This window comes from Phocoena sinus, chromosome X (assembly GCF_008692025.1).
Source record: "Phocoena sinus isolate mPhoSin1 chromosome X, mPhoSin1.pri, whole genome shotgun sequence".
Taxonomy (NCBI): domain Eukaryota; kingdom Metazoa; phylum Chordata; class Mammalia; order Artiodactyla; family Phocoenidae; genus Phocoena; species Phocoena sinus.
In genome coordinates, this window is record NC_045784.1 from 5,414,158 (window position 1) to 5,440,063 (window position 25,906).

Genomic DNA, 25,906 nt, shown 5'->3' on the forward strand with positions numbered 1-25,906 from the left:
ATCTAAATAGACATTTCTCCAAAGAAGATACACAGATTGCCAACAAACACATGAAAGAATGCTCAACATCATTAATCATTAGAGAAATGCAAATCAAAACTACAATGAGATATCATCTCATACCAGTCAGAATGACCATCATCAAAAAATCTAGAAACAATAAATGCTGGAGAGGGTGTGGAGAAAAGGGAACACTCTTGCACTGTTGGTGGGAATGTAAATTGATACAGCCACTATGGAGAACAGTATGGAGGTTCCTTTAAAAACTACAAATAGAACTACCATATGACCCAGCAATCCCACTACTGGGCATATACCCTGAGAAAACCGTAATTTAAAAAGAGTCATGTACCAAAATGTTCATTGCAGCTCTATTTACAATAGCCAGGGTATGGAAGCAACCTAAGTGTCCATCAACAGATGAATGGATAAAGAAGATGTGGCATATATATACAATGGAATATTACTCAGCCATAAAAAGAAACGAAATTGAGCTATTTGTAATGAGGTGGATAGACCTAGAGTCTGTCATACAGAGTGAAGTCAGAAAGAGAAAAACAAATACCGTATGCTAACACAAATATATGGAATCTAAGAAAAAAAAAGTCATGAAGAACCTAGGGGCAAGATGGGAATAAAGACACAGACCTACTGGAGAATGGACTTGAGGATGTGGGGAGGGGGAAGGGTAAGCTGGGACAAAGTGAGAGAGTGGCATGGACATATATACACTACCAAACGTAAAATAGAGAGCTAGTGGGAAGCAGCCGCATAGCACAGGGAGATCAGCTCGGTGCTTTGTGACCACCTAGAGGGGTGGGATAGGGAGGGTGGGAGGGAGGGAGATGCAATAGGGCCCAGATATGGGAACATATGTATATGTATAACTGATTCACTTTGTTATAAAGCAGAAACTAACACAACATTGTAAAGCAGTTATACTCCAATAAAGATGTTAAAAAAAAAAGATACGCAATGAATGATGACATTATATAAACATTAAAAGGCACACAGAAATACTTTATTTTGTTATATCTGTATGTGTGTTTGTGTATGCATATGGATATGTGTTTATTACAGGCCAATTTCAGTACAAGTGTTACCTTTGGGAAACGGGAGAAAAGGGGAATAAAAGAAGAGGAGCTTTCGATTTAAAATGTAATAATTTTGTGTGTTTTTTAAATGTCGAAGCCAATGTGCTAATTGCCAACAGTTGAATTAAGGTATGAAATATGAGGCTGTCCCTTTTAAGGCTGTCTATGTTTTTCTTTTTCCAGTATGGAAAAATACTGTACAAGGGAATAAACTGTTTTCCAAAGGAGAGTTCATTCTGACAAAAAAAAAAAAAAAAAAAAAACAAGGGTGGGGTCATGCCATAAAAGGAGAGATGTGTGGACATGGATGCCTATCTCTCTGATGCAGCATTCAGAACATTTCTGACCACCCACATGCAACAAAATGAAAAAGAAAATGCATTATTATTATTCATGATTTTGCATTATCTGCACCCACACCTTATCAAGCTAACCCAAGAGGAAAAGCATGCAAAGAAGGTCCATCACCAACAGTACCACCCCCACCACAGACACAGCCAAAGTACTGCAAGGCGGCATCTCTAACAACATCTACACAATGGCACCTGCGTGTGGCTGGGCAGGTGTTATGCACAACAAAAACATGGAAGATCGGCAGTACAATGAGAAAAATACAGTAACTTCCCAGCAGATGGCAAGAAAACACCTTGAGGAAATGGAGCCATGGTTTGAACTCCTAGGAAGGTGCCAGTGGAAGAAATGGTGACACTTTATCTGAGGCCACTCGTGTTATTCTATAGCACACTATTCTATTTGTTTTTGTGATTTAATACCATCTGCCTTTCTTAAACCTTGTTTATTTGCACAGCTACTTGTTACTATCTTCTACTGTCTTACCCTTTAAACAAATACTCCATGAAGTCAGGGACCTATTCCGTTTGTTCACTTTCCCATCTCAACCATCTAGCACAGATGCTGGCACCCACTAACTTCTCAATCAATACTGATGGCATAGACCCAAAAACAACAGATGAAACATCTTCTATCCGGTCCTTCTAAGGCATGTAAACATCTTGCAGATCACTGGTATTTTGAAATGTACATTAAAACTACATTGGCGCTGGGCTTCCCTGGTGGCCCAGTGGTGGAGAGTCTGCCTCCCGATGCAGGGGACACGGGTTTGTGCCCGGGTCTGGGAAGATCCCACATGCCATGGAGCAGCTGGGCCCGTGAGCCATGGCCACTGAGCCTGTGCGTCCGGAGCCTGTGCTCTGCAACGGGAGAGGCCACGACAGTGAGAGGCCCGCGTACCGCAAATAATAATAATAAATTTAAAAAAATTTTAAACTACATTGGTGCCATACCAACACTTAAATGACACTGAAAAATAATATGGATGTTAATGAATGAATTATTGCCTCTGAGCAAATGGGACAGATCAGTGTAAAACCTGACCTTTAAGCAATGTATTTCACCATATTGCATACGAAGTTGATTCTAACTCCATATGCATTCATTTTTAATAGCAAGCTTATATTCTACTGACAAGGAGAGTACAGGCATTGTAAAACATAACAAAGTATATTGTTGGTGTATAAAATAACAAATGGCAATGAAATCAACTGTACTCTTTCATACAAAAATTGTATGAGCTTGCAATACTAAATTGTTCAAGACAGAATCTAGCCAACTGATTATATAATCACTGTTCAAAGGTGACCATGACCTATATAAGATATCAACTATTTACATATTTAAAGCTAAAGTCACTATTTGAAAACACACAATGTGGCTGAAAAATAAAAATTACTTTTTGAGTTATATTATTAATTGAGTAAAGACTTACATTATGGGATTACTATCACCACTTCAGTAGATATTTATAGATGAAATAAACTAAGGAATTTTTATTTACAGCTCTCTTACAGCAGGTAGTAAAATAATATATTAATAGAAAATTGTTGCGGTTTTGGAGTAGAAGTTATTTCTGTGCAATGTTCTACAGCCATAAAATTAGATAAAATATATTTAAGAACTTAGGCTGAGATGATAAGAGAGGGAGGAACCAAGATGGCGGAGTAGAAGGACGTGCTCTCACTCCCTCTTGCAAAAACACCAGAATCACAACTAGCTGCTGGACAATCATCGACAGGAAGACACTGAAACTCACCAAAAAAGATACCCCACATCCAGAGACAAAGGAGGAGCCACAATGAGACGGGAGGAGGGGCGCGATCACAGTAAAATCAAATCCCATAATTGCTGGGTGGGTGAGTCACAGACTGCAGAACACTTATACCACAGAGGTCCACCCACTGGAGTGAAGGTTCTCAGCCCCACGTCAGGCTTCCCAACTTGGGGGTCCAGCAACAGGAGGAGGAATTCCTAGAGAATCAGACTTTGAAGCCTAGTGGGAATTGATTGCAGGACTTCGACAGGACTGGGGGAAACACAGACTCCACTCTTGGAGGGCACACACAAAGTAGTGTGCGCATCAGGACCCAGGGGAAGGAGCAGTGATCCCATAGGAGTCTGAACCAGACCTACCTGCTAGTGGTGGAGGGTCTCCTGCAGAGGCAGGGGGTGGCTTTGTTTCACTGTGGGGACAAGGATACTGGCAGGAGAAGTTCTGGGAAGTACTCCTTCACATGAGCCCTCCCAGTGTCCGCCATTAGCCCCAGCAAAGAGCCCAGGTAGGCTCCAGTGTTGGGTTGCCTCAGGCCAAACAACCAACGGGGAGGGAACCTAGCCCCACCCATCAACAGTCAAGTGGATTAAAGTTTTACTGAGCTCTCCCCACCAGAGCAACACCCCGCTCTACACACCACCAGTTCCTCCCATCAGGAAACTTCCACAAGCCTCTTAGATAGCCTCATCCACCAGAGGGCAGAGAGGAAAAGCAAGAAGAACTACAATCCTGCAGCCTGTGGAACAAAAACCACATTCACAGAAAGAGAGACAAGATGAAAAGGCAGAGGGCTATGTACCAGATGAAGGAACAAGATAAAATCCCAGAAAAACAACTAAATGAAGTGGAGATAGGCAACCTTCCAGAAAAAGAATTCAGAATAATGACAGTGAAGATGATCCAGGACCTCGGAAAAACAATGGAGGCAAAGATTGAGAAGATGCAAGAAATGTTTTAAAAAGACCTAGAAGAATTAAAGAACAAACAAACACAGATGAACAATACAATAACTGAAATGAAAACTGCACTGTAAGGAATCAATAGCAGAATAACTGAGGCAGAAGAACGGATAAGTGACCTATAAGACAGAATGGTGGAATTCACTGCTGTGGAAGAGAATAAAGAAAAAAGAATGAAAAGAAACGAAGACAGCCTAAGAGACCTCTGGGACAACATTAAACGCAACAACATTCGCATCATAGGGGTCCCAGAAGAAGAAGAGCGAGCGAAAGGACCCGAGAAAATATTTGAAGAGATTATAGTCAAAAAATTCCCTAACATGGTAAAGGAAATAGCCACCCAAGTCCAGGAAGTGCAGTGAGTCCCATACAGGATAAACCCAAGGAGAAACACACCGAGACACACAGTAATCAAATGGGCAAAAATTAAAGACAAAGAAAAATTATTTAAAGCAGCAAGGGAAAAATGAAAACATACAAGGGAACTCCCATAGGTTAAGAGCTGATTTCTCAGCAGAAACTCTACAAGCCAGAAGGGAGTATCATGATATACTTAAAGTGACGAAAGGGAAGAACCTACAACCAAGATTACTCTATCCAGCAAGGATCTCATTCAGATTTGATGGAGAAATCAAAAGTTTTACAGACAAGCAAAAGCTAAGAGAATTCAGCACCACCAAACCAGCTCTACAATAAATGCTAAAGGAACTTCTCTAAGTTGGAAACACAAGAAAAGGATCTACAAAAACAAACCCAAAACAATTAAGAAAATGGTCATAGGAACATACATTGATAATTACCTTAAACTTGAATGGATTAAATGCTCCAACCAAAAGACACAGGCTTGCTGAATGGACACAAAAACAAGACCCAACTATATGCTGTCTACAAGAGACCCACTTCAAACCTAGGGACACATACAGACTGAAAGTGAGGGGATGGAAAAAGATATTCCATGCAAATGGAAATCAAAAGAAAGCTGGAGTAGCTATACTCATATCAGATAAAATAGACTTTTAAATAAAGAATGTTACAAGAGACAAGGAAGGACACTACATAATGATCAAGGGATTAATCCAAGAAGAAGATATAACAATTATAAATATATATGCACCCAACATAGGAGAACCTCAATACATAAGGCAATTGCTAGCAGCTATAAAAGAGGAAATCAACAGTAACACAATAATAGTGGGGGAACTTTAACACCTCACTTACACCAATGGACAGATCATCCAAAATGAAAATAAATAAGGAAACAAAGCTTTAAATGACACAACAGACCAGATAGATTTAATTGATATTTATAGGACATTCCATCCAAAAACAGATTATACTTTCTTCTCAAGTGTGCACCGAACCTTCTCCAGGATAGATCATGTCTTGGGTCACAAATCAAGCCTCAGTGAATTTAAGAAAATTGAAATCATATCAAGCATCTTTTCTGACCACAACGCTATGAGATTAGAAATGAATTACAGGGAAAGAAACGTAAAAACCACAAACACATGGAGGCTAAACAATACGTTACTAAACCAAGAGATCATTGAAGAAATCAAAGGGGAAATCAAAAAATACCTAGAGACAAATGACAGTGAAAACACGATGATCCAAAACCTATGGGATGCAGCAAAAGCAGTTCTAAGAGGGAAGTTTATAGCCATACAAGCCTACCTCAAGAAACAAGAAAAATCTCACATAAACAATCTAACCTTACACCTAGAGGAACTAGAGAAAGAAGAACAAACAAAACCCAAAGTTAACAGAAGGAAATAAATCATAAAGATCAGAGCAGAAATAAATGAAATAGAAACAAAGAAAACAATAGCAAAGATCAATAAAACTAAAAGCTGGTTCTTTGAGAAGATAAACAAAATTGATAAACCACTGGCCAGATGCATCAAGAAAAGGAGGGAGAGGACTCAAACTAATAAAATTAGAAATAGGAGAAGTTACCAGAGACACTGCAGAAATACAAAGCGTCCTAAGAGACTACTGCAAGGAACTCTATGCCAATAAAATGGACAACCTGAAAGAAATGGACAAATTCTTAGAAAGGTATAACCTTCCAAGACTGAACCAGGAAGAAACAGAAAATATGAACAGACCAATCACAAGTAATGAAATTGAAACTGTGATTAAAAATCTTCCAACAAACAGAAGTCCACCAGGACCAGATAGAATTCACCTGTGAAGCCATCAAAGATTTTGAGGAGAGCTAACACCCATCCTTCTCAAACTCTTCCCAAAAATTGCAGAGGAAGGAACACTCCCAAACTCATTCTATGATGCGACCGTCACCTTGATACCAAAACCAGACAAAGATACTGCAAAAAAATAAAATTACAGACGAATATCACTGATGAATATAGTTGCAAAAATCCTCAACTAGCAAACAGAATGCAACAACACATTAAAAGGATCATACACTATGATCAAGTGGGATTTATCCCACGGATGCAACGATTCTTCAGTATATGCAAATCAATCAATGTGATACACCATATTAACAAATTGAAGAATAAAAACCATATGATCATCTCAGAGGCAGAAAAAAATTTTGACAAAATGCAACACCCATATATATTAAAAACTCTCCAGAAAGTGGGCATAGAGGGAACCTACTTCAGCATAATAAAGGCCATATACTACAAACCCACAGCAGACATAATTTTCAATGGTGAAAAACTGAAAGCATTTCCTCTAAGATCAGGAACGAGACAAGGATGTCCACTCTCACCACTATTATTCAACATAGTTTTGGAAGTCCTAGCCATGGCAATCAGAGAAGGAAAAGAAATAAAAGGAATACAAATTGGAAAAGAAGAAGTAAAACTGTCACTGCTTGCAGATGACATGATACTGTACATAGAGAATCCTAAAAATGCCACCAGAAAACTACTAGAGCTAATCAATGAATCTGGTAAAGTTGCAGGAGACAAAATTAATGTACAGAAATCTCTTGCATTCCTATACACTAATGATGAAAAATCTGAAAGAGAAATTATAGATATTATGGAAACACATTTACCATTGCAACAAAAAGAATAAAATATCTAGGAATAAAACTACCTAGGGAGACAAAAGACCTGCATGCAGAAAACTATAAGACACTGATGAAAGAAATTAAAGATGACACCAACTGATGGAGAGATATACCATGTTCTTGGATTGGAAGAATCAACATTGTGAAAATGACTATACTACCCAAAGCAATCTACAGATTCAATGCAATCCCTATCAAATTACCAATTGCATTTTTTACAGAACTGGAACAAATCGTCTTAAAATTTGTATGGAGAGGCAGGCAGAAGATGGTGGAAGAGTAAGAAGTGGAGATCACCTTGCTCCCCACAGATACATCAGAAATACATCTACACGTGGAACTGCTCCTACAGAAGACCCACTGATTGCTGGCAGAAGACCTCAGACCTCCCAAAAGGCAAGAATCTCCCCACGTACCTGGGTAGGGGAAAAGAAAAAAAACAGAGACAAAAGGATAGGGACAGGTCCTGCACCAGTGGGAGGGAGCCGTGAAGGAGGAAAGGTTTCCACACACTAGGGGAGCCCCTTCGCGGGTGAAGACTGCAGGTGGCGGAGGGGGATGCTTCGGGTCCACGGAGGAGAGCACAGCAACAGGGGTGTGGAGGGCAAAGCGGAGAGATTCCCGCATGGAGGATCGGTGCTGACCGGTGCTCACCAGACCGAGAGGCTCATCCACTACCCTGCCGGGGCAGGCGGGGCTGGGAGCTGAGGCTCGGACTTCAGTTGGAGCAGAGCGCAGGGAGAGGACTGGGGTTGGCTGCGTGAACACAGCCTGCAGGGGGTTAGTGCGCCACGGCTGGCCGGGAGGAAGTCCGGGGAAAAGTCTGCACCTGCGGAAGAGGCAAGAGACTTTTTCTTCCCTCTGTTTCCTGGTGCGCGAGGAGAGGGGATTAACAGCGCTGCTTAAAGGAGCTCCGGAGACGGGCGTGAGCCGCAACTAAGCACGGACCCCAGAGACGGGCATGAGACGCTAAGGCTGCTGCTGCCGCCACCAAGAAGCCTGTGTGCGAGCAGAGGTCACTATCCACACCCCCCTTTCTGGGGAGGCTGTGCAGCCTGCCACTGCCAGGGTCCCGGGATCCAGGGACAACTTCCTCAGGAGAACGCACGACGCGCCTCAGGCTGGTGCAACGTCACGCTGGCCTCTGCCGCTGCAGGCTCGCCCCGCACTCCGTGCCCCTCGCTCCCCCGGGCCTGAGTGAGCCGGAGCCCCTGAATCAGCGTCTTCTTTAACCCCATCCTGTCTGAGCGAAGAACACACGCCCTCTGGTGACCTACATGCAGAAGCGGGGCCAAATCCAAAGCTGAGACCCCGGAGCTGTGCCAACAAAGAAGAGAAAGGGAAATCTCTCCCAGCAGCCTCAGAAGCAGCGGATTAAAGCTACACAATCAACTTGATGTACCTGCATCTGTGGAACACATGAATAGACAACGAATCATCCCAAATTGAAGAGGTGGACATTGAGAGAAAGATTTATGATTTTTTCCCCTTTTCCTCTTTTTGCGAGTGTGTATGTGTATGCTTCTGTGTGAGATTTTGTCTGTATAGCTTTGCTTCCACCATTTGTCCTAGGGTTCTATCCGTCCATTTTTTTTGTTTACTTAAAAATTTTTTTTCTTAATAATTATTTATTTTAATACCTTTATTTTACTTTATCTTACTTTTTAATTTATCCTCTTTCTTTTTTTCTACTTTTTCTCCCTTTTATTCTGAGCCGTTTGGATGAAGGGCTCTTGGTGCTGCAGCCAGGAGTCAGTGCTGTGCCTCTGAGGTGGGAGAGCGAACTGCAGGACACTGGTCCACAAGAGACCTCCCAGCTCCACGTGATATCAAACAGCGAAAATCTCCCAGAGATCTCCATCTCAATACCAACACCCAGCTTCACTCAACAACCAGCAAGCTACAGTGCTGGAAACCCTATGCCAAACAACTAGCAAGATAGGAACACAACCCCACCCATTAGCACAGGGGCTGCCTAAAATCATAGTAAGGCCACAGACATCCCAAAACACACCACCAGATGTGGACCTGCCTACCAGAAACACAAGATCCAGCCTCAGCCACCAGAACACAGGCACTAGTCCCCTCCACCAGGAAGCCTACAAAACCCACTGAACCAACTGGGGGTAGACACCAAAAACAATGGGAACTACGAACCTGCAGCCTGCAAAAAGGAAACACCAAACACAGTAAGATAAGCAAAATGAGAAGACAGAAAAACACACAGCAGATGAAGGAGCAAGATAAAAACCGAGCAGACCTAACAAATGAAGAGGAAATAGGCAGTCTACCTGAAAAAGAATTGAGTGATGATAGTAAAGATGATCCAAAATCTTGGAAATAGAATAGACAAAATGCAAGAAACATTTAACAAGGACCTAGAAGAACTAAAGAGCAAACAAGCAATGATGAGCAACACAACAAATGAAATTTAAAATACTTTAGATGGGATCAATAGCAGAATAACTGAGGCAGAAGAACACATAAGTGACCTGGAAGATAAGATAGTGGAAATAACTACTGCAGAGCAGAATAAAGAAAAAAGAATGAAAAGAACTGAGGACAGTCTCAGAGACCTCTGGGAAAACATTAAATGCACCAACATTCGAATTATAGGGGTCCCAGAAGAAGAAGACAAAAATAAAGGCACTGAGAAAATAGTTGAAGAGATTATAGTTGAAAACTTCCCTAATATAGGAAAGGAAACAGTTAATCAAGTCCAGGAAGCACAGAGAGTCCCATACAGGATAAATCCAATGAGAAACATGCCAAGACACATATTAATCAAACTGTCAAAAATTAAGTACAAAGAAAACATATTGAAAGCAGCAAGGGAAAAACAACAAATAACACACAAGGGAATCCCCATAAGGTTAATAGCTGACCTTTCAGCAGAAACTCTGCAAGCCAGAAGGGACTGGCAGGACATATTTAAAGTGATGAAGGAGAAAAACCTACAACCAAGATTACTCAAGGATCTCATTCAGATTTGATGGAGAAATTAAAACCTTTACAGACAAGCAAAAGCTGAGAGAGATCAGCATCACCAAACCAGCTTGACCACAAATGCTAAAGGAACTTCTCTAGACAAGAAACACAAGAGAAGGAAAAGACCTACAATAACAAACTGAAAGCAATTACGAAAATGGGAATAGGAACACATATATCGATAATTACCTTAAATGTGAATGGATTAAATGCTCCCACCAAAAGACACAGACTGGCTGAACGGATACAAAAACAAGACCCATATATCTGCTGTTTACAAGAGATCCACTTCAGACCTAGGGACACATACAGACTGAAAGTGAGGGGATGGAAAAAGATATTCCATGCAAATGGAAACCAAAAGAAAGCTGGCGTAGCAATTCTCATATCAGACAAAATAGACTTTAAAATAAAGACTATTACAAGAGACAAAGAAGGACACTATATAATGATCAAGGTATCAGTCCAAGAAGAAGATATAACAATGTAAATATTTCTGCACCCAACACAGGAGCACCTCAATACATAAGGCAAATACTAACAGCCATAAAAGGGGAAATCGACAGTAACACATTCATATTAGGGGACTTTAACACCACACTTTCACCAATGGACAGATTATCCAAAATGAAAATAAATAAGGAAACACAAGCTTTAAATGATACATTAAACAAGGTGGACTTATTTGATATTTATAGAACATTACATCCAAAAACAACAGAGTACACATTTTTCTCAAGTGCTCATGGAACATTCTCCAGGATAGGTCATATCCTGGGTCACAAGTCAAGCCATGGTAAATTTAAGAAAATTGAAATGGTATCAAGTATCTTTTTGGACCACAACGCTATGAGACTAGATATCAGTTACAGAAAAAGATCTGTAAAAAATACAAACACATGGAGGCTAAACAACACACTACTTAATAACGAAGTGATCACTGAAGAAATCAAAGAGGAAATCAAAAAATACCTAGAAACAAATGACAATGGAGACACGACAACCCAAAACCTATGGGATGCAGCAAAAGCAGTTCTAAGAGGGAAGTTTATAGCAATACAATCCTACCTTAAGAAACAGGAAACATATAGAATAAACAACCTAACCTTGCACCTAAAGCAATTAGAGAAAGAAGAACAAAAAAAACCCAAGTTAGCAGAAGGAAAGATATCATAAAGATCAGATCAGAAATAAATGAAAAAGAAATGAAGGAAACGATAGCAAAGATCAATAAAACTAAAAGCTGGTTCTTTGAGAAGATAAACAAAATTGATAAGCCATTAGCCAGACTCATCAAGAAAAAAAGGGAGAAGACCCAAATCAATAGAATTAGAAATGAAAAAGGAGAAGTAACAACTGACACTGCAGAAATATAAAAGATCTAGAGAGATTACTACAAGCAACTCTATGCCAATAAAATGGAAAACCTGCAAGAAATGGACAAATTCTTAGAAAAGCACAACCTGCCAAGACTGAGCCAGGAAGAAATACAAAATATGAACAGACCAATCACAAGCACTGAAATTGAAACTGTGATTAAAAATCTTCCAACAAACAAAAGCCCAGGACCAGATGGCTTCACAGGCGAATTCTTTCAAACATTTAGAGAACAGCTAACACCTATCTTTCTCAAACTCTTCCAAAATATAGCAGAGGGAGGAACACTCCCAAACTCATTCTACGAGGCCACCATCACCCTGATACCAAAACTAGACAAGGATGTCACAAAGAAAGAAAACTGCAGGCCAATTATTACTGATGAACATAGATGTAAAAATCCCCAACAAAATACTAGCAAAGAGAATCCAACATCACATTAAAAGGATCATACACCATGAACAAGTGGGGTTTATTTCAGGAGTGCAAGGATTCTTCAATATACGCAAATCAATCAACGTGACACACCATCTTAACAAATTGAAGGAAAAAAAAAACCATGATCATTTCCATAGATGCAGAGAATGTTTTCGACAAAATTCAACACACATTTATGATAAAAACCCTGCAGAAAGTAGGCATAGAGGGAACTTACCTCAACATAATGAAAGCCATATATGACATACCCACAGCCAACATCGTCCTCAATGGTGAAAACCTGAAAGCATTTCCACTAAGATCAGGAACAAGTCAAGGTTGCCCACTCTCACCGCTCTTATTCAACATAGTTTTGGAAGTTTTAGCCACAGCAATCAGAGAAGAGAAGGAAATAAAAGGAATCCAAATCAGAATAGAAGAAGTAAAGCTGTCAGTGTTTGCAGATGACGTGATATTATACATAGAGAATCCTACAGACACTACCAGAAAACTACTAGAGCTAATCAATGAATTTGGTAAAGTAGCAGGATACAAAATTAATGCACAGAATTCTCTGGCATTCCTACACACTAATGATGAAAAATCTGAAAGTGAAATTAAGAAAACACTCCCATTTGCCACTGCAACAAAAAGAATAAAATATCTAGGAATAAACCTACCTAAGGAGACAAAAGACCTGTATGCAGAAAATTATAAGACACTGATGAAAGAATTTAAAGATGATACAAATAGATGGAGAGATATACCCATGTTCTTCGATGGGAAGAATCAACATTGTGAAAATGCCTCTGAAAATGCCTCTACTACCCAAAGCAATCTACACATTCAATGCAATCCCTATCAAACTACCACTGGCATTTTTCACAGAACTAGAACAAAAAATTTCACCATTTGTGTGGAAACACAAAAGACCCTGAATAGCCAAAGCAATCTTGAGAACGAAAAACGGAGCCTGAGGCATGAAGCTCCCTGTCTTAATACTATACTACAAAGCTACAGTAAACAAGACAGTATGGTACTGGCACCGAAACAGAAATATAGATCAATGGAACAGGATAGAAAGCCCATAGATAAACCCCCGCACTTATGATCACCTCATCTTTGATAAAGGAGGCAGGAATGTACAGTGGAGAAAGGACAGCCTCTTCAATAAGTGGTGCTGGGAAAACTGGACAGCTCCATGTAAAAGTATGAGATTAGAACACTTCCTAACACCATACACAAAAATAAGCTCAAAATGGATTAAAGACCTAAATGTAAGGCCAGAAACTATCAAACTCTTAGAGGAAAACATAGGCAGAACACTCTATGACATAAATCACAGCAAGATCCTTTTTGACCCACCTCCTAGAGAAATGGAAATAAAAACAAAAATAAACAAGTGGGACCTAATGAAACTTCAAAGCTTTTGCACAGCAAAGGAAACCATAAACAAGAACAAAAGACAACCCTCAGGATGGGAGAAAATATTTGCAAATGAAGCAACTAGACAAAGGATTAATCTCCAAAATTTAGAAGCAATTCATGCAGCTCAATAATAAAAAAACAAACAACCCAATCAAAAAATGGGCAGGGGCTTCCCTGGTGGTGCAGTGGTTGAGAGTCTGCCTGCCGATGCAGGGGACACAGGTTCATGCCCCGGTCCGGGAAGATCCCAAATGCCGCGGAGCAACTGGGCCCGTGAGCCATGGCCACTGAGCCTGCGCGTCCAGAGCCTGTGCTCTGCAACGTGAGAGGCCTGCGTACCGCAAAAAAAAAAAAAAAAGGGCAGAAGACCTAAACAGACATTTCTCCAAAGAAGATATACAGATTGCCAACAAATACATGAAAGAATGCTCAACATCATTAATCATTAGAGAAATGCAAATCAAAACTACAATGAGAGGGCTTCTGTGGTGGCGCAGTGGTTGAGAGTCCGCCTGCCGATGCAGGGGACATGGGTTCGTGCTCCGGTCCGGGAGGATCCCCCATACTGCGGAGCGGCTGCGCCCATGAGTCATGGCCGCTGAGCCTGGGCCTCCGGAGCCTGTGCTCTGCAACGGGAGAGGCCACGACAGTCAGAGGCCCGTGTACCGCAAAAAAAAAAAATAAAGAAAACAACAACAACAAAAAAGAAAAAAAACTACAATGAGATATCATCTCACACCAGTCAGAATGGCCACCATCAGAAAATCTAGAAACGATAAATGCTGGAGAGGGTGTGGAGAAAAGGGAACACTCTTGCACTGTTGGTGGGAATGTGAATTGGTATAGCCACTATGGAGAACAGTATGGAGGTTCCTTAAAAAACTACAAATAGAACTACCATATGACCCAGCAATCCCACTGCTGGGCATATACCCTGAGAAAACCATAATTCAAAAAGAGTGATGTACCAAAATGTTCACTGCAGCTCTATGTACAATAGCCAAGGCATGGAAGCAACCTTAGTGTCCATCATTGGATGAATGGATAAAGAAGATGTGGCACATATATACAATGGAATGTTACTCAGCCATAAAAAGTAACAAATTTGAGTTATTTGTAGTGAGGTGGATGGACCTAGAGTCTGTCATACAGAGTGAAGTAAGCAAGAAAGGGAAAGACAAATACCGTATGTTAACACATATATATGGAATCTAAGAAAAAAAAATGTCATGAAGAACCTAGTGGTAAGACAGGAATAAAGACACAGACCTACTAGAGAAAGGACTTGAGGATATGGGGAGGGGGAATGGTAAGCTGTGACAAAGTGAGAGAGTGGCATGGACATATATACACTACCAAACGTAAAATAGATAGCTAGTGGGAAGCAGCCACATAGCACAGGGAGATCAACTCGGTGCTCTGTGACCACCTAGAGGGGTGGAATAGGGAGGGTGGGAGGGAGGGAGACACAAGAGGGAAGAGATATGGGAACATATATATAGGTATAACTGATTCACTTTGTTATAAAGCAGAAACTAACACACCATTGTAAAGCAGTTATACTTTAATAAAGATGTTAAAAAGAAAAAATTATATGGAGACACAAAATACCCCGAATAGCCAAAGCAGTCTTGAGGGAAAAAAACGGAGCTGGAGGAATCAGACTCCCTCACTTCAGAGTATACTACAAAGCTACAGTAATGAAGACAATATGGTACTGGCAGAAAAACAGAAATATAGATCAACGGAAGAAGATAGAAAGCCCAGAGATAAACCCATGCTCCTATGGTCAACTTATCAATGACAAAGGAGACAAAGATATACAATGGAGAAAAGACAGTCTCTTCAATAAGTGGTGGTGGGAAAACTGGACAGGTACATGTAAAAGAGTGAAATTAGAAGTCTCCCTAACACCATACACAAAAATAAACTCAAAATGGATTCGAGACCTAAATGTAAGACCGGACACTATAAAACTCTTAGAGGAAAACATAGGCAGAACACTCTTTGACATAAATCACAGCAAGATCTTTTTAGATCCACCTTCTAGAGTAATGGAAAGAAAAACAAAAATAAACAAATGGGACCTAATGAAACTTCAAAGCTTTTGCACAGCAAAGAAAACCATAAACAAGACGAAAAGACAACCCTCAGAATGGGAGAAAATATTTGCAAATGAAGCAACTGACAAAGGATTAATTTCCAAAATTTACAAGCAGCTCATGCAGCTCAATAACAAAAAAACAAACAACCCAATCCAAAAATGGGCAGAAGACCTAAATAGACATTTCTCCAAAGAAGATATACAGACTGCCAACAAACACATGAAGGAATGCTCAACAACATTAATCATTAGAGAAACGCAAATCAAAACTACAATGAGATATCATCTCACACCAGTCAGAATGGCCATCATCAAAAAATCTAGAAACAATAAATGCTGGAGAGGGTGTCGAGAAAAGGGAACACTCCTGCACTGCTGGTGGGAATGGGAATTGGTACAGCCACTATGGAGAACAGTATGGAGGTTCCTTTAAAAACTACAAATAGAACTACCATATGACCCAGCAATCCCACTACTGGGCATATACCCTGAGAAAACCATAATTCAAAAAGAGTCATGAAAAAAAAAAAAAAGAGTCACGTACCAAAATGTTCACTGCAGCTCTGTTTACGATAGCCCAGAGATGGAGACAACCTAAGTGCCCATCATTGGATGAATGGATAAAGAAGCTGTGGCACATATATACAACGGAATACTACTCAGCCATAAAAAGAAATGAAATTGAGCTATTTGTAATGTGATGGATAGATCTAGAGTCTGTCATACAGAGTGAAGAAAGTCAGAAAGAGAAAGACAAATACCGTATGCTAACACATATATATGGAATCTAAGAAAAAAAATGACATGAAGAACCTAGGGTTAAGACAGGAATAAAGACACAGACCTACTGGAGAATGGACTTGAGGATATGGGGAGGGGGAAGGGTGAGCTGTGACAAAGCGAGAGAGAGGCATGGATATATATACACTACCAAACGTAAGGTAGATAGCTAGTGGGAAGCAGCCGCATAGCACAGGGAGATCAGCTCTGCGCTTTGTGACCACCTAGAGGGGTGGGATAGGGAGGGTGGGAGGGAGGGAGATGCAAGAGGGAAGAGATATGGGGACATATGTATATGTATAACTGATTCACTTTGTTATAAAGCAGAAACTACCACACCATTGTAAAGCAATTATACCCCAATAAAGATGTTTAAAAAAAGACAGCCCTCAGAATGGGAGAAAATACTTGCAAATGAAGCAACTGCCAATGATTAATCTCCAAAATTTACAAGCAACTCATGCAGCTCAATATTAAAGAATCAAACAACCCAATCCAAAAATGGGCAGAAGACCTAAACAGACGTTTCTCCAAAGACATACAGATGGCCAAGAAGCACATGAAAAGCTGCTCAACATCACTAATTATTAGAGAAATGCAAATCAGAACTACAATGAGTTATCACCTCACAGCAGTTATAATGGGCATCATCAGACAATCTACAAACAACAGATGCTGGAGAGGGTGTGGAGAAAAGGGAACCCTCTCGTGCTTTTGGTAGCAATGTAAATTGATACAGCCACTATGGAGCACAGTATGGAGGTTCCTTAAAAAACTGAAAATAGAATTACCATATGACCCAGCAATCCCACTACTGGGCATATACCCTGAGAAAACCAGAATTTAAAAAGACACATGCACCCCAATGTTCATTGCAGAACTATTTACAATAGCCAGGTCATGGAAGCAACCTAAATGCCCATCAACAGATGAATGTGTAAAGAAGTTGTGGTACATATATATACAATGGAATATTACTCAGCCATAAAAAGAGCTAAATTGAGTCATTTGTTGAGATGTGGATGGACCTAGAGACTGCCATACAGAGTGAAGTCAGTCAGAAAGAGAAAAACAAATATCGTATATTAACGCATGTATGTGGAACCTAGAAAAATGGTACAGATGAACCTGTTTGCAGGGCAGAAGTTGAGACACAGATGTAGAGAACAAACGTATGGACACCAAGGGGGGAAAACTGAGGTGGGGTGGGGATGGTGGTGTGCTGAACTGGGTGATTGGGATTGACATGTATACAGTGATGTGTATAAAATTGATGACTAATAAGAACCTGCAGTATAAAAAAACAAACAAAAAAACAACTAATACTAAACTTTCTTTGGGTTATTTGTATGGAAATATGTTAATATAAATGTTTCAGGCATTACATGAAATTTCTAAAAGTCTTATATGTTCTGATATGTTATATGTCATAATTCTAGTTATTTAAAATGTATATCTCAGAAATAACTAAATTTCCTTGTCAGTTGATTATGAACTTTCATCAAATATTTAACCATGGTCACTTTTAAGTCTTTTGTCATTTACAGACTGTTCTGGGTGTACTCTGATGCTTTTGCAAAAATGTTCCTATAAAAGGGTTTCATCTTCAAGGAATTCATGGAAAAGACTGTGACAAGTACAGGTTTCCAGTAACTGACCATACTGCTGAACTGAATGAATAAGCGTTTTCAGAACTCTAATGGAAGACTGATGAATTCATAAAAGTGCTAACAAAAGATCAAGATGAAAAAAAATAATTAAATGGGACTGAGTGAACTGGTGAGGATGATTGTAATTTTCGTGACTTTCTGTTTGAATAAAGAAAAAAAAATCCCACACAGACAGAAAAAGAACTTAGGGTGAGAGAAGAAATAAATATTTCAAACATAGTACTGATTATTTATTCTACCATGCCATATATGAAGGGTGATTTTTTAAATTTAAATAAAGGCATTTTAAACACAAATTGAGAACCTCAGTGACTCTGATGTTCTAAAAGTTGGTTAGAATTGTGTTTTCAGACTCTAGCTCCTGACTTGTTAGCAGCTGTGAAGTCATTTAAATGTCATGATAATATTTTTTAATAAAAAATATCAAAAAGAATTACACATAATGAGAGTATTGTCTTATAAAATTATTTTTAAATTTATGTATACATATGTGTATGTAAAATATACGCATATAGGTATTGGATCACCATATAAAGTAGGTCATATTCAAGCAAGGTTGGACATTTACAGACTCCCCTGGTGGTGCAGTGTTTAAGAATCCGCCTGCCCATGCAGGGGACGTGGGTTCAAGCCGGGGTCCGGGAAGATCCCACATACTGCAGAGCAACTAAGCCCATGTGCCACAACTACGAAGCCTGCGCTCTAAAGCCCACGAGCCACAACTACTGAGCCCACGTACCACAACTACTGAAGCCCGTGCTCTGCAACAAGAGAAGCCACCGCAATGAGAAGCCCGCACACCACAACGAAAAATAGCCCCCGCTCGCTGCAACTAGAGAAAGCCCCATACAGCGAGAAAGACCCAATGCAGCCTAAATTAATTAATTTTAAAAAACCTTATTTACAAAAAAAAAAAAAGAGGTTGGAAATCTCTGAAGAGAATGGTGTACCAAGCATCACAATATACGGGGTGGTTATAACGGGCAATCAAACAACCTTACTGTGTTTGGAAACAAGTTTTCGGATTGTGAAACGGGAAAACCCGTTCAAATTCAATCACGTATTCAGTTCTCAGTGTGCTAGGCAGGGATTTGCAAAGCTGCTAATCTAACAACACACTTGATAGTGAAATATGAAGAATGATAGTAGAGCAGCCCGTACAACGTCCTTCAGCTTTAGTGTGTTAAAACTATCATATTCAAATGATGGTTCTCCTCATCCTGCATGTAAATTCCAATGAAGCATCACACCCCTCATTCGGAGACAAATGGCGAGTCTCTGTCTCTGTAACTGACAACCTAATTGAAATCCTTTTGTGTTTACCAACCTCTTAATGCTTTAGGAAGACAGATATCCTACCGTAAAAGCCTGCTTCCTTTCACAGGGATTTTTAAACACAAGACATTATGCGAAAGATAATTTGCAAGGCTTCATCTACTTTTTCCCTAGCTGTTGAGGAGGAATTGATGCATTTTAACTATATCAACTATACTTGGGTAGCAAGTAGAAGACAGTGGCTCTGGCTATCTTAAAGTCAGAGAGAGGGAATTCCCTGGCAGTCCAGTGATGAGGTTTCCGCCCTTTCACTTTCAATGGATCAATCCCTGGTCAGGGAACTGAGTTCCCACAAGCCAGGTGGTTGCTGCCAAATAAATACAGTCACACAGAGAGTGCACTCAAAGGACATGACCAGGAGGCTCCCACAGTCAGCAGTGATGGAGGCCCGGGGTTCTGAACAGTGCCAAGGATTGACTGTCTTGCATCAGGTTGGCCGTCCCAGAGCACTGCTCCTGCCTTGTGCTGCAGGGTACCTGCCTGTGGCTGTGTCACTGCTCCTCAGCCAAGTCTCACTCCGCTCACTCATTCTCCATCACGCACTCTCTCTGCTTCCACCCACACCTCTGGTGATCAGAGCCCGTCCTCCAGTGCAATGACCCAAATGTTCAGTCCTGACTGATCTGTACTCTTGCTTCTGCCATAGACAGTTGCAGTAGTTTTCCACTAACTAGTCCACTAGTGATGGTAGTAGAGGGGATACCCAAGGGAATTACCTGGGTTTCATGGACATTCCTCCCTCCCCTCGTTGTACAGCAGCAAATCTACCTCCCTTTGAGCTACAGATGGCATGTCTGTGTCCCGCCGACAAAAAAACCGTAGGTTGAAATCCTAACCCCTAAGGTGATGGTAACAGGAAGTGGGGCCTTTGGGAGGTGGTTAGATCACAAGGGTGGAGCCCTTATGAATGGGATTAGCGTCCTTAAGAAAGGACCTGGAAAGCTTACTCACCCCTTCCACCATGTGAAGACAGTGAATCGGCCAGTGCCTTGCTCTTGGACTTCCTAGGCTTTAGAACAGGGAGCAATGTCTGTGGTTTTCTGTTACAGCAGCCTGAATAGACTAAGATGCCTTGCTAGGGATGATAACATCCTCCGTCTACTACCATTGCTTCTGTGCATCCCGTGCAAGGAGCCATGAGAAGTGGCAGCGAAATGCATCCCTTCCCTCGCCTGTGCTTCCAACAAACTACCTTTACCTTATTTCAAGATCAAGTTGGATATGCTATTATGAGTTGTGCAAGACTGCATATTCAGAGATGCTTTCTATATATAACAAGGAAAAGATTGAATCCTATTCTTGCCCCTCTTGAAGTCCGTCAAGAGAAAGGGATATTAAAAAAAAAGAGAGAGAGCAGAAGAATTATCCCAAGGGGACGTATGTGAGGATATATAACTATATGTATTAGCATTTAGTCAGCAAAGCTTTGAGTTGTGTCAATAGGGGCAAAAGTAAGTGCAGAGGTGAGCAATTACATGAATTCAGCCCACCTAAACTGTCAATCTGTGAACAATGATAATAACTACTTTTAACAGTACTATAATATAAAGTTATAATGAAATAATACTGTTACTCGTATATAATAGCAATTATTATGATTACTGAAGTTTATCCACTTTTCCTCATCTGCAGTAATTGCTTTTCCTCCCACTTCAAGTTATGTGGATAATTACTTCAAATTTCAGTTTTATTTTGCTATAGTGTAGACATAACTCAGTCCACAAAAACCTCAAAACCCCGAATTTCCCTAATCATTGGTTCCTCAACTGTTAAAAGTAATGCCCTAGATCCAGAAACATTTCTATGACTTATATATATATATATATGTGTGTGTAATTATATGTATGTGTTTTAGTCATCAGGGAAAAAAGCAGCATAAATGAAATGTGTCCATGTTAACTGCCCATGTCTGTTTAGAATCATAATTCAATGCTCAGAGCCTCACAGCTCTTTCTTTGCAAGCTTCTCATATGCACACACAATGCCCCATATTGGGAAACCAGAATGTAAGAGAGTTTTGTGGGGGGTTTTTGTTTTTTTGTTTTAAATATACTGCTTGGTTCTTTCGCACATTACTTAACTTCAAAACCAAATCTATTTTCTCTAATTGTCAGTGGAAGCAGTGGGTTACCATAGTTACAAAGTAGAGACTGTTACTGAAGAGAAGACTAATGAAATTTTAAATGACAGATTCAAAGATATTAGGAAATTACTCCAACAGGGAAATGGGCACTTATCAAGCTGCCAGTCCCAGTAATTACCGAGCAAACCTATCAGGAACTGGGTCAGAAAGTCTCTTCAGATGTTCCATACACCAGCGCTACAGCGCTTTGAAGGGCTGGTCCCAATAACATGGGCACCCTGTCGTTAGCGCCCGTTTCTGTTACTACAGCTGCATGAGGATGCTCCGTAGCCACCACGCAGCGTGGGCTGTGACAGGCCTCAGGTGAGGAGATGGCACAGCACACCTGGAGGACATTGATGCAACAGATGAGGTGCTGTATTACGGTGCCACGTCTCCCAAGTGTTAGAAAGTTGCTGCCCTGCAGACCCATCTTTCCACCATCTTACAGGATTTTTCAAGGCAAGTACCATCCACTCACATGGTCAAAGACATATGTAGAAGGTACGATATAGTTTTTAAAAGCCTAACATATGAAGGTTTGGTTTTGCTCGGGGAGGAATCGATAAGTAATTTACTGAAATAGCATACAAATAGATTATTCGCAGAAAATAACAGGTAAGGGGAAAATCTAGTGAATAAACAGATGGAAGAACGGAGAATCCATCCACTTCAAGTCACTTATGAGAACAACATATTAAGATTTAACTACGTGTTTGCCAGAGTAGGAAAAAACACAGACCCCCAAGAAACATCACTACTCTCCGAGTCCTGGCATGACTCGTAAGAAAGCAAGCAGTAGTTGGTGTTTCTGTGCTAAAAGTTGTGTATTTTGGGCAAGAACCATAAAATTGACTTAAAGAATGGTTTCAAATGGTAAAAAGAGAAATGCAAAACAATTAAAGACATGCAATTAAACTGGTTTGTGTCTCACTGCTTCATAGTAATTAAGAGTTCCTGCTTGGGAAAGCACCATGAAAACGAGTTAAGATTTAAGACGGGTGTAGATGAGTCAGTGTAAACCCACACATGAGTCCTCAAGTGACAGGACAACTACTCAAAAAATGGAAGAGCTGGGGTCAGTATAGCATGATTTAAAAATAATGAAGGAATGATGATTCTGGATTGAATTGTTATTTGCTAGGCTACTTGGTTGACTTGGCTCTTCATGTCTAGTAGTATCTTATCCATTTAAGTTCTTAGAGTACCTATGTCTGGTACACAGAGTAATGGCTGAACAATTGGTGAAGTATGGCCTTGAAGGAATAGGGAGAGAAAGACAGAGAAACCAGGACAGAGAAAGAGCTGGGGAGGTAAGGACAGAGAATATTAACAACAGGGAGGTGTCAGAAGAGCCTGACAATGACGTGAGCTGGCGAGCAGGTTTCCGGAGGGCGAGGGCTAAGGAAGACATACCTAATTTCAAACTCTGGGCTTCCGGTTACTCTCTGCTATTCACCTTTCTACCTCCACCCCAGGAACAACTGTACACACCTAGGAAAAGCAAGCCTGTGTTGCTCCACCCCTTGTTAAAGGCCTTTCATGATGCTATTTCTCACATCCTTCCTGGCCCACCTGAGAGGGAGTGGGGTGCAGCCTGAGAACATGCTTCCTTCCATTCTGGAACTACAGGACACCGGTGTCTCCTGGAAACGCCCGTGCTTCACGTCTGAAGGGTGCTTCCACGTTATTTGTGCAGAGAATGTGTGCACCACGAACCTCATTTTCAGCATTCCACGGTTTCCCCAGAGAACCCCTTACATTCCCAGCGGGCTTTCAAAGGATGTGGTGGTTCTCTTACAACGATTCCTCGTCACCTGAGTGTAACCTTCTTAATGACGCTGCCAAATTCAACCAAAATGCCTCATTTCCTTGCACCAAGTAATGATTTAAATATTAAAAATTACAAATATTACAAAAACTAATAACAAAACAGATAGAGAGTTATGATAGGCTTTTAAAAAAGGATTAGAAACCTCCATCAAGAACGGTCTGAAATGTGTTTTGCGTTGTAAAGTTTTAAGCGTTGTATTCAAACCAACTTTCTTTAAGTAAAAATTTGATGGCGTCATCAAAGCCACGATGATATAGTGATTCCATTATCGTCTCGCTTGGTGGGAAAAGGGCTTGGTGAAGCCTCACCAAGTTTGCCGTGGACAACTAGGATAGAAAGACAAATGGAAGCTGGAGGATATTACGGTACAGGTAAATGGACATCATCTCTGTAACCGAAGCTTTCTTATCATAGATGCTATTAGCAATTTAAAAAAAATCAGGAGGAAGAAAATTAAATTTAAAAATTCACCCCCACCCATACACTGCATGAGGGTTTCTCAGCCTGGGGACCACTGACGTTTTGGGCCAGATGCTTCTTTGTGGTGGGGCCGTCCTGTGCACTGTAGGATGCTGAGTAGCATCCCCGGGCTCCACCCACTAGATGCCGGCACACACCCCAGACGTGATGACCAAAACCGTCTCCAGACACTGCCAGTGTCTCCTGCGTACAATATCACCTCCTGTTGAGAGCTATTCGACGAGATTAAGGGAATCCACATTTTTATGTAAGTTATTCTGTTAGGTCCTAAGTTTTTCTCTTACCTACTTAATTCCTGCCATCTTTTAAAACAATTAAGTGATCTAATTTAAAAGTGCACTGAGGGCTTCCCTGGTGGCGCAGTGGTTGAGAGTCCGCCTGCCGATGCAGGGGACACGGGTTCGTGCCCCGGTCTGGGAGGATCCCACATGCCGCGGAGCGGCTGGGCCCGTGAGCCATGGCCGCTGAGCCTGCGCGTCCGGAGCCTGTCCTCCGCAACGGGAGAGGCCACAACAGTGAGAGGCCCGCGTAACGCAAAAAAAAAAAAAAAAAAAAAAAAGTGCACTGAAATCCTGCCCAGTATACTGACCTGAAAAATAAGTGAAGGAATGGAAAATGTTTCACAAATGGACTGTTGATAGTAACAGTCATGTCCATATGCATGACACATGTAGATTATTTAAAATCTTTGTGCAATTTGTATATAAAACTGAGTTGCCGAAGTTCTGGAAGCATGTGGAAAGTTTTCGGAGATGAGTCTTCAGTTATCAGTGAACATCATTACTCACCAGTATGTCCTGCTTGGCTATGGTCACATAGAAATCCAGCGGCCCTTCGTCCTGCGGGGAGATGTCCACTCTCCCGCTGAATGCTGAGACGGTCACTGTCCGGCCTACAGGCAGGAGGGGCAGGCTGTTGGTAAAGCATCCGTCTACCCATTTCTGTGGAAAGCACACCGCTTATCAGCACCTGTCGACAACATCCCTCCCACGTGAAGAAAACGAGCAGGCATTTCCCCAAAAGGACTCTTTCCTTCTAACAAGGCATGCCTTGGGAACGCCCTTAACTTACGATTTATCAGGACCCATCAGATCAGATTTGTTTTGGAAGCAAAGCAAATCTTTGTATGCATATCATTAACCCATATAATAAGAACCCTGAACGGAATCAAGAAGTCTCTCCAATTGTTTAAAAGCTTTAAGTAGATCATTTCACATAAGAAGTACCTAAATTTTTACTGATGACGGTGCTTGCATAAGAAGCCATGTGTAATTAGGCTGGGATTCATTATCTAATCAGAATGCAAAGCCAGGTTTACTCTGACACTGAGCAAACCGTCCCCAAAACAGGAGTTTGTGCTGCTGTGGCTTGTGGGATATTAGTTCCCCGACTAGGGATGGAACCTGTGCCCCCCTGCAGTGGAAGCACGGAGTCTTAACCAATGGACTGCCAGGGAAGTCCCAGGAGGTTCTACTTTTATCCTAAGAACTGGAAATCGGCATTTTCTGTAGCAAACTTAAAAATAAATAGAACCGCCAGAAACCCTTCCATTTCCAAAGCGGTTCCTGAGTATGTAACGTCTTCAAGCCTTGAAGAATTGGGGAGGAGAGGTGCTGTGTTAAACAGGAACATTACTCAGAAGAGATTCTGTGCTTTCAGACCCAAGCCTGAAGGAAAGGCATGGACAGAGCAGGTCAGAGAAGCTTCTAGAGGCTTGTGCAGAATTGTACACTGGGAAAGGATTGAAGAGACACAAAGATAATACTCCTTACACTGTTTCAAGGCAAAATAGTCTCCATCTTTCCTTGAGCCCACATGTTAACCGAATCAACTCTAACAATAAATAAACAAGCAAACATGCAACACTGAAGTTCCAACGCTCCCAGCTGTATCTGATGGGGAATACCCTGCAGGTGATGGGAGAAAAAAAGCGGGGGCTGGACAGTGTGGAGAACGCTGCACAGAAGAATCTTCTGTGGAGAAAGCAAGAAGGTGGGGTGATGAGCAAGAAACCAGTTAGAATAAAGCATCCTGGGGCTTCCCTGGTGGCGCAGTGGTTAAGAATCCACCTGCTAATGCAGGGGACATAGGTTTGATCCCTAGTCCAGGAAGATCCCACATGCCACGGAGCAACTAAGCCCGTG

The 25,906-nt window shown here is 41.1% G+C and overlaps 1 protein-coding gene across 5 annotated transcripts in view; it reads right to left on the reverse strand.

Annotated features, from left to right (window-relative positions):
* PNPLA4 (patatin like phospholipase domain containing 4) overlaps positions 1 to 25,906 on the reverse strand; it is a 78,756-nt gene that overhangs the window by 26,802 nt on the left and 26,048 nt on the right. For 4 of the 5 annotated variants that reach the window (XM_032620576.1, XM_032620577.1, XM_032620573.1 and 1 more), the window contains 2 exons: positions 24,551 to 24,703; positions 21,180 to 23,608 (listed from right to left, as the gene is read on the reverse strand). In XM_032620576.1, coding sequence (XP_032476467.1) covers positions 23,468 to 23,608; positions 24,551 to 24,703 — 294 coding nt within the window. In that variant the 3' untranslated portion in view covers positions 21,180 to 23,467. Of the gene's footprint in view, positions 1 to 21,179; positions 23,609 to 24,550; positions 24,704 to 25,906 lie in introns of those variants that run through there. The other variant, XM_032620574.1, reaches the window with a different exon arrangement.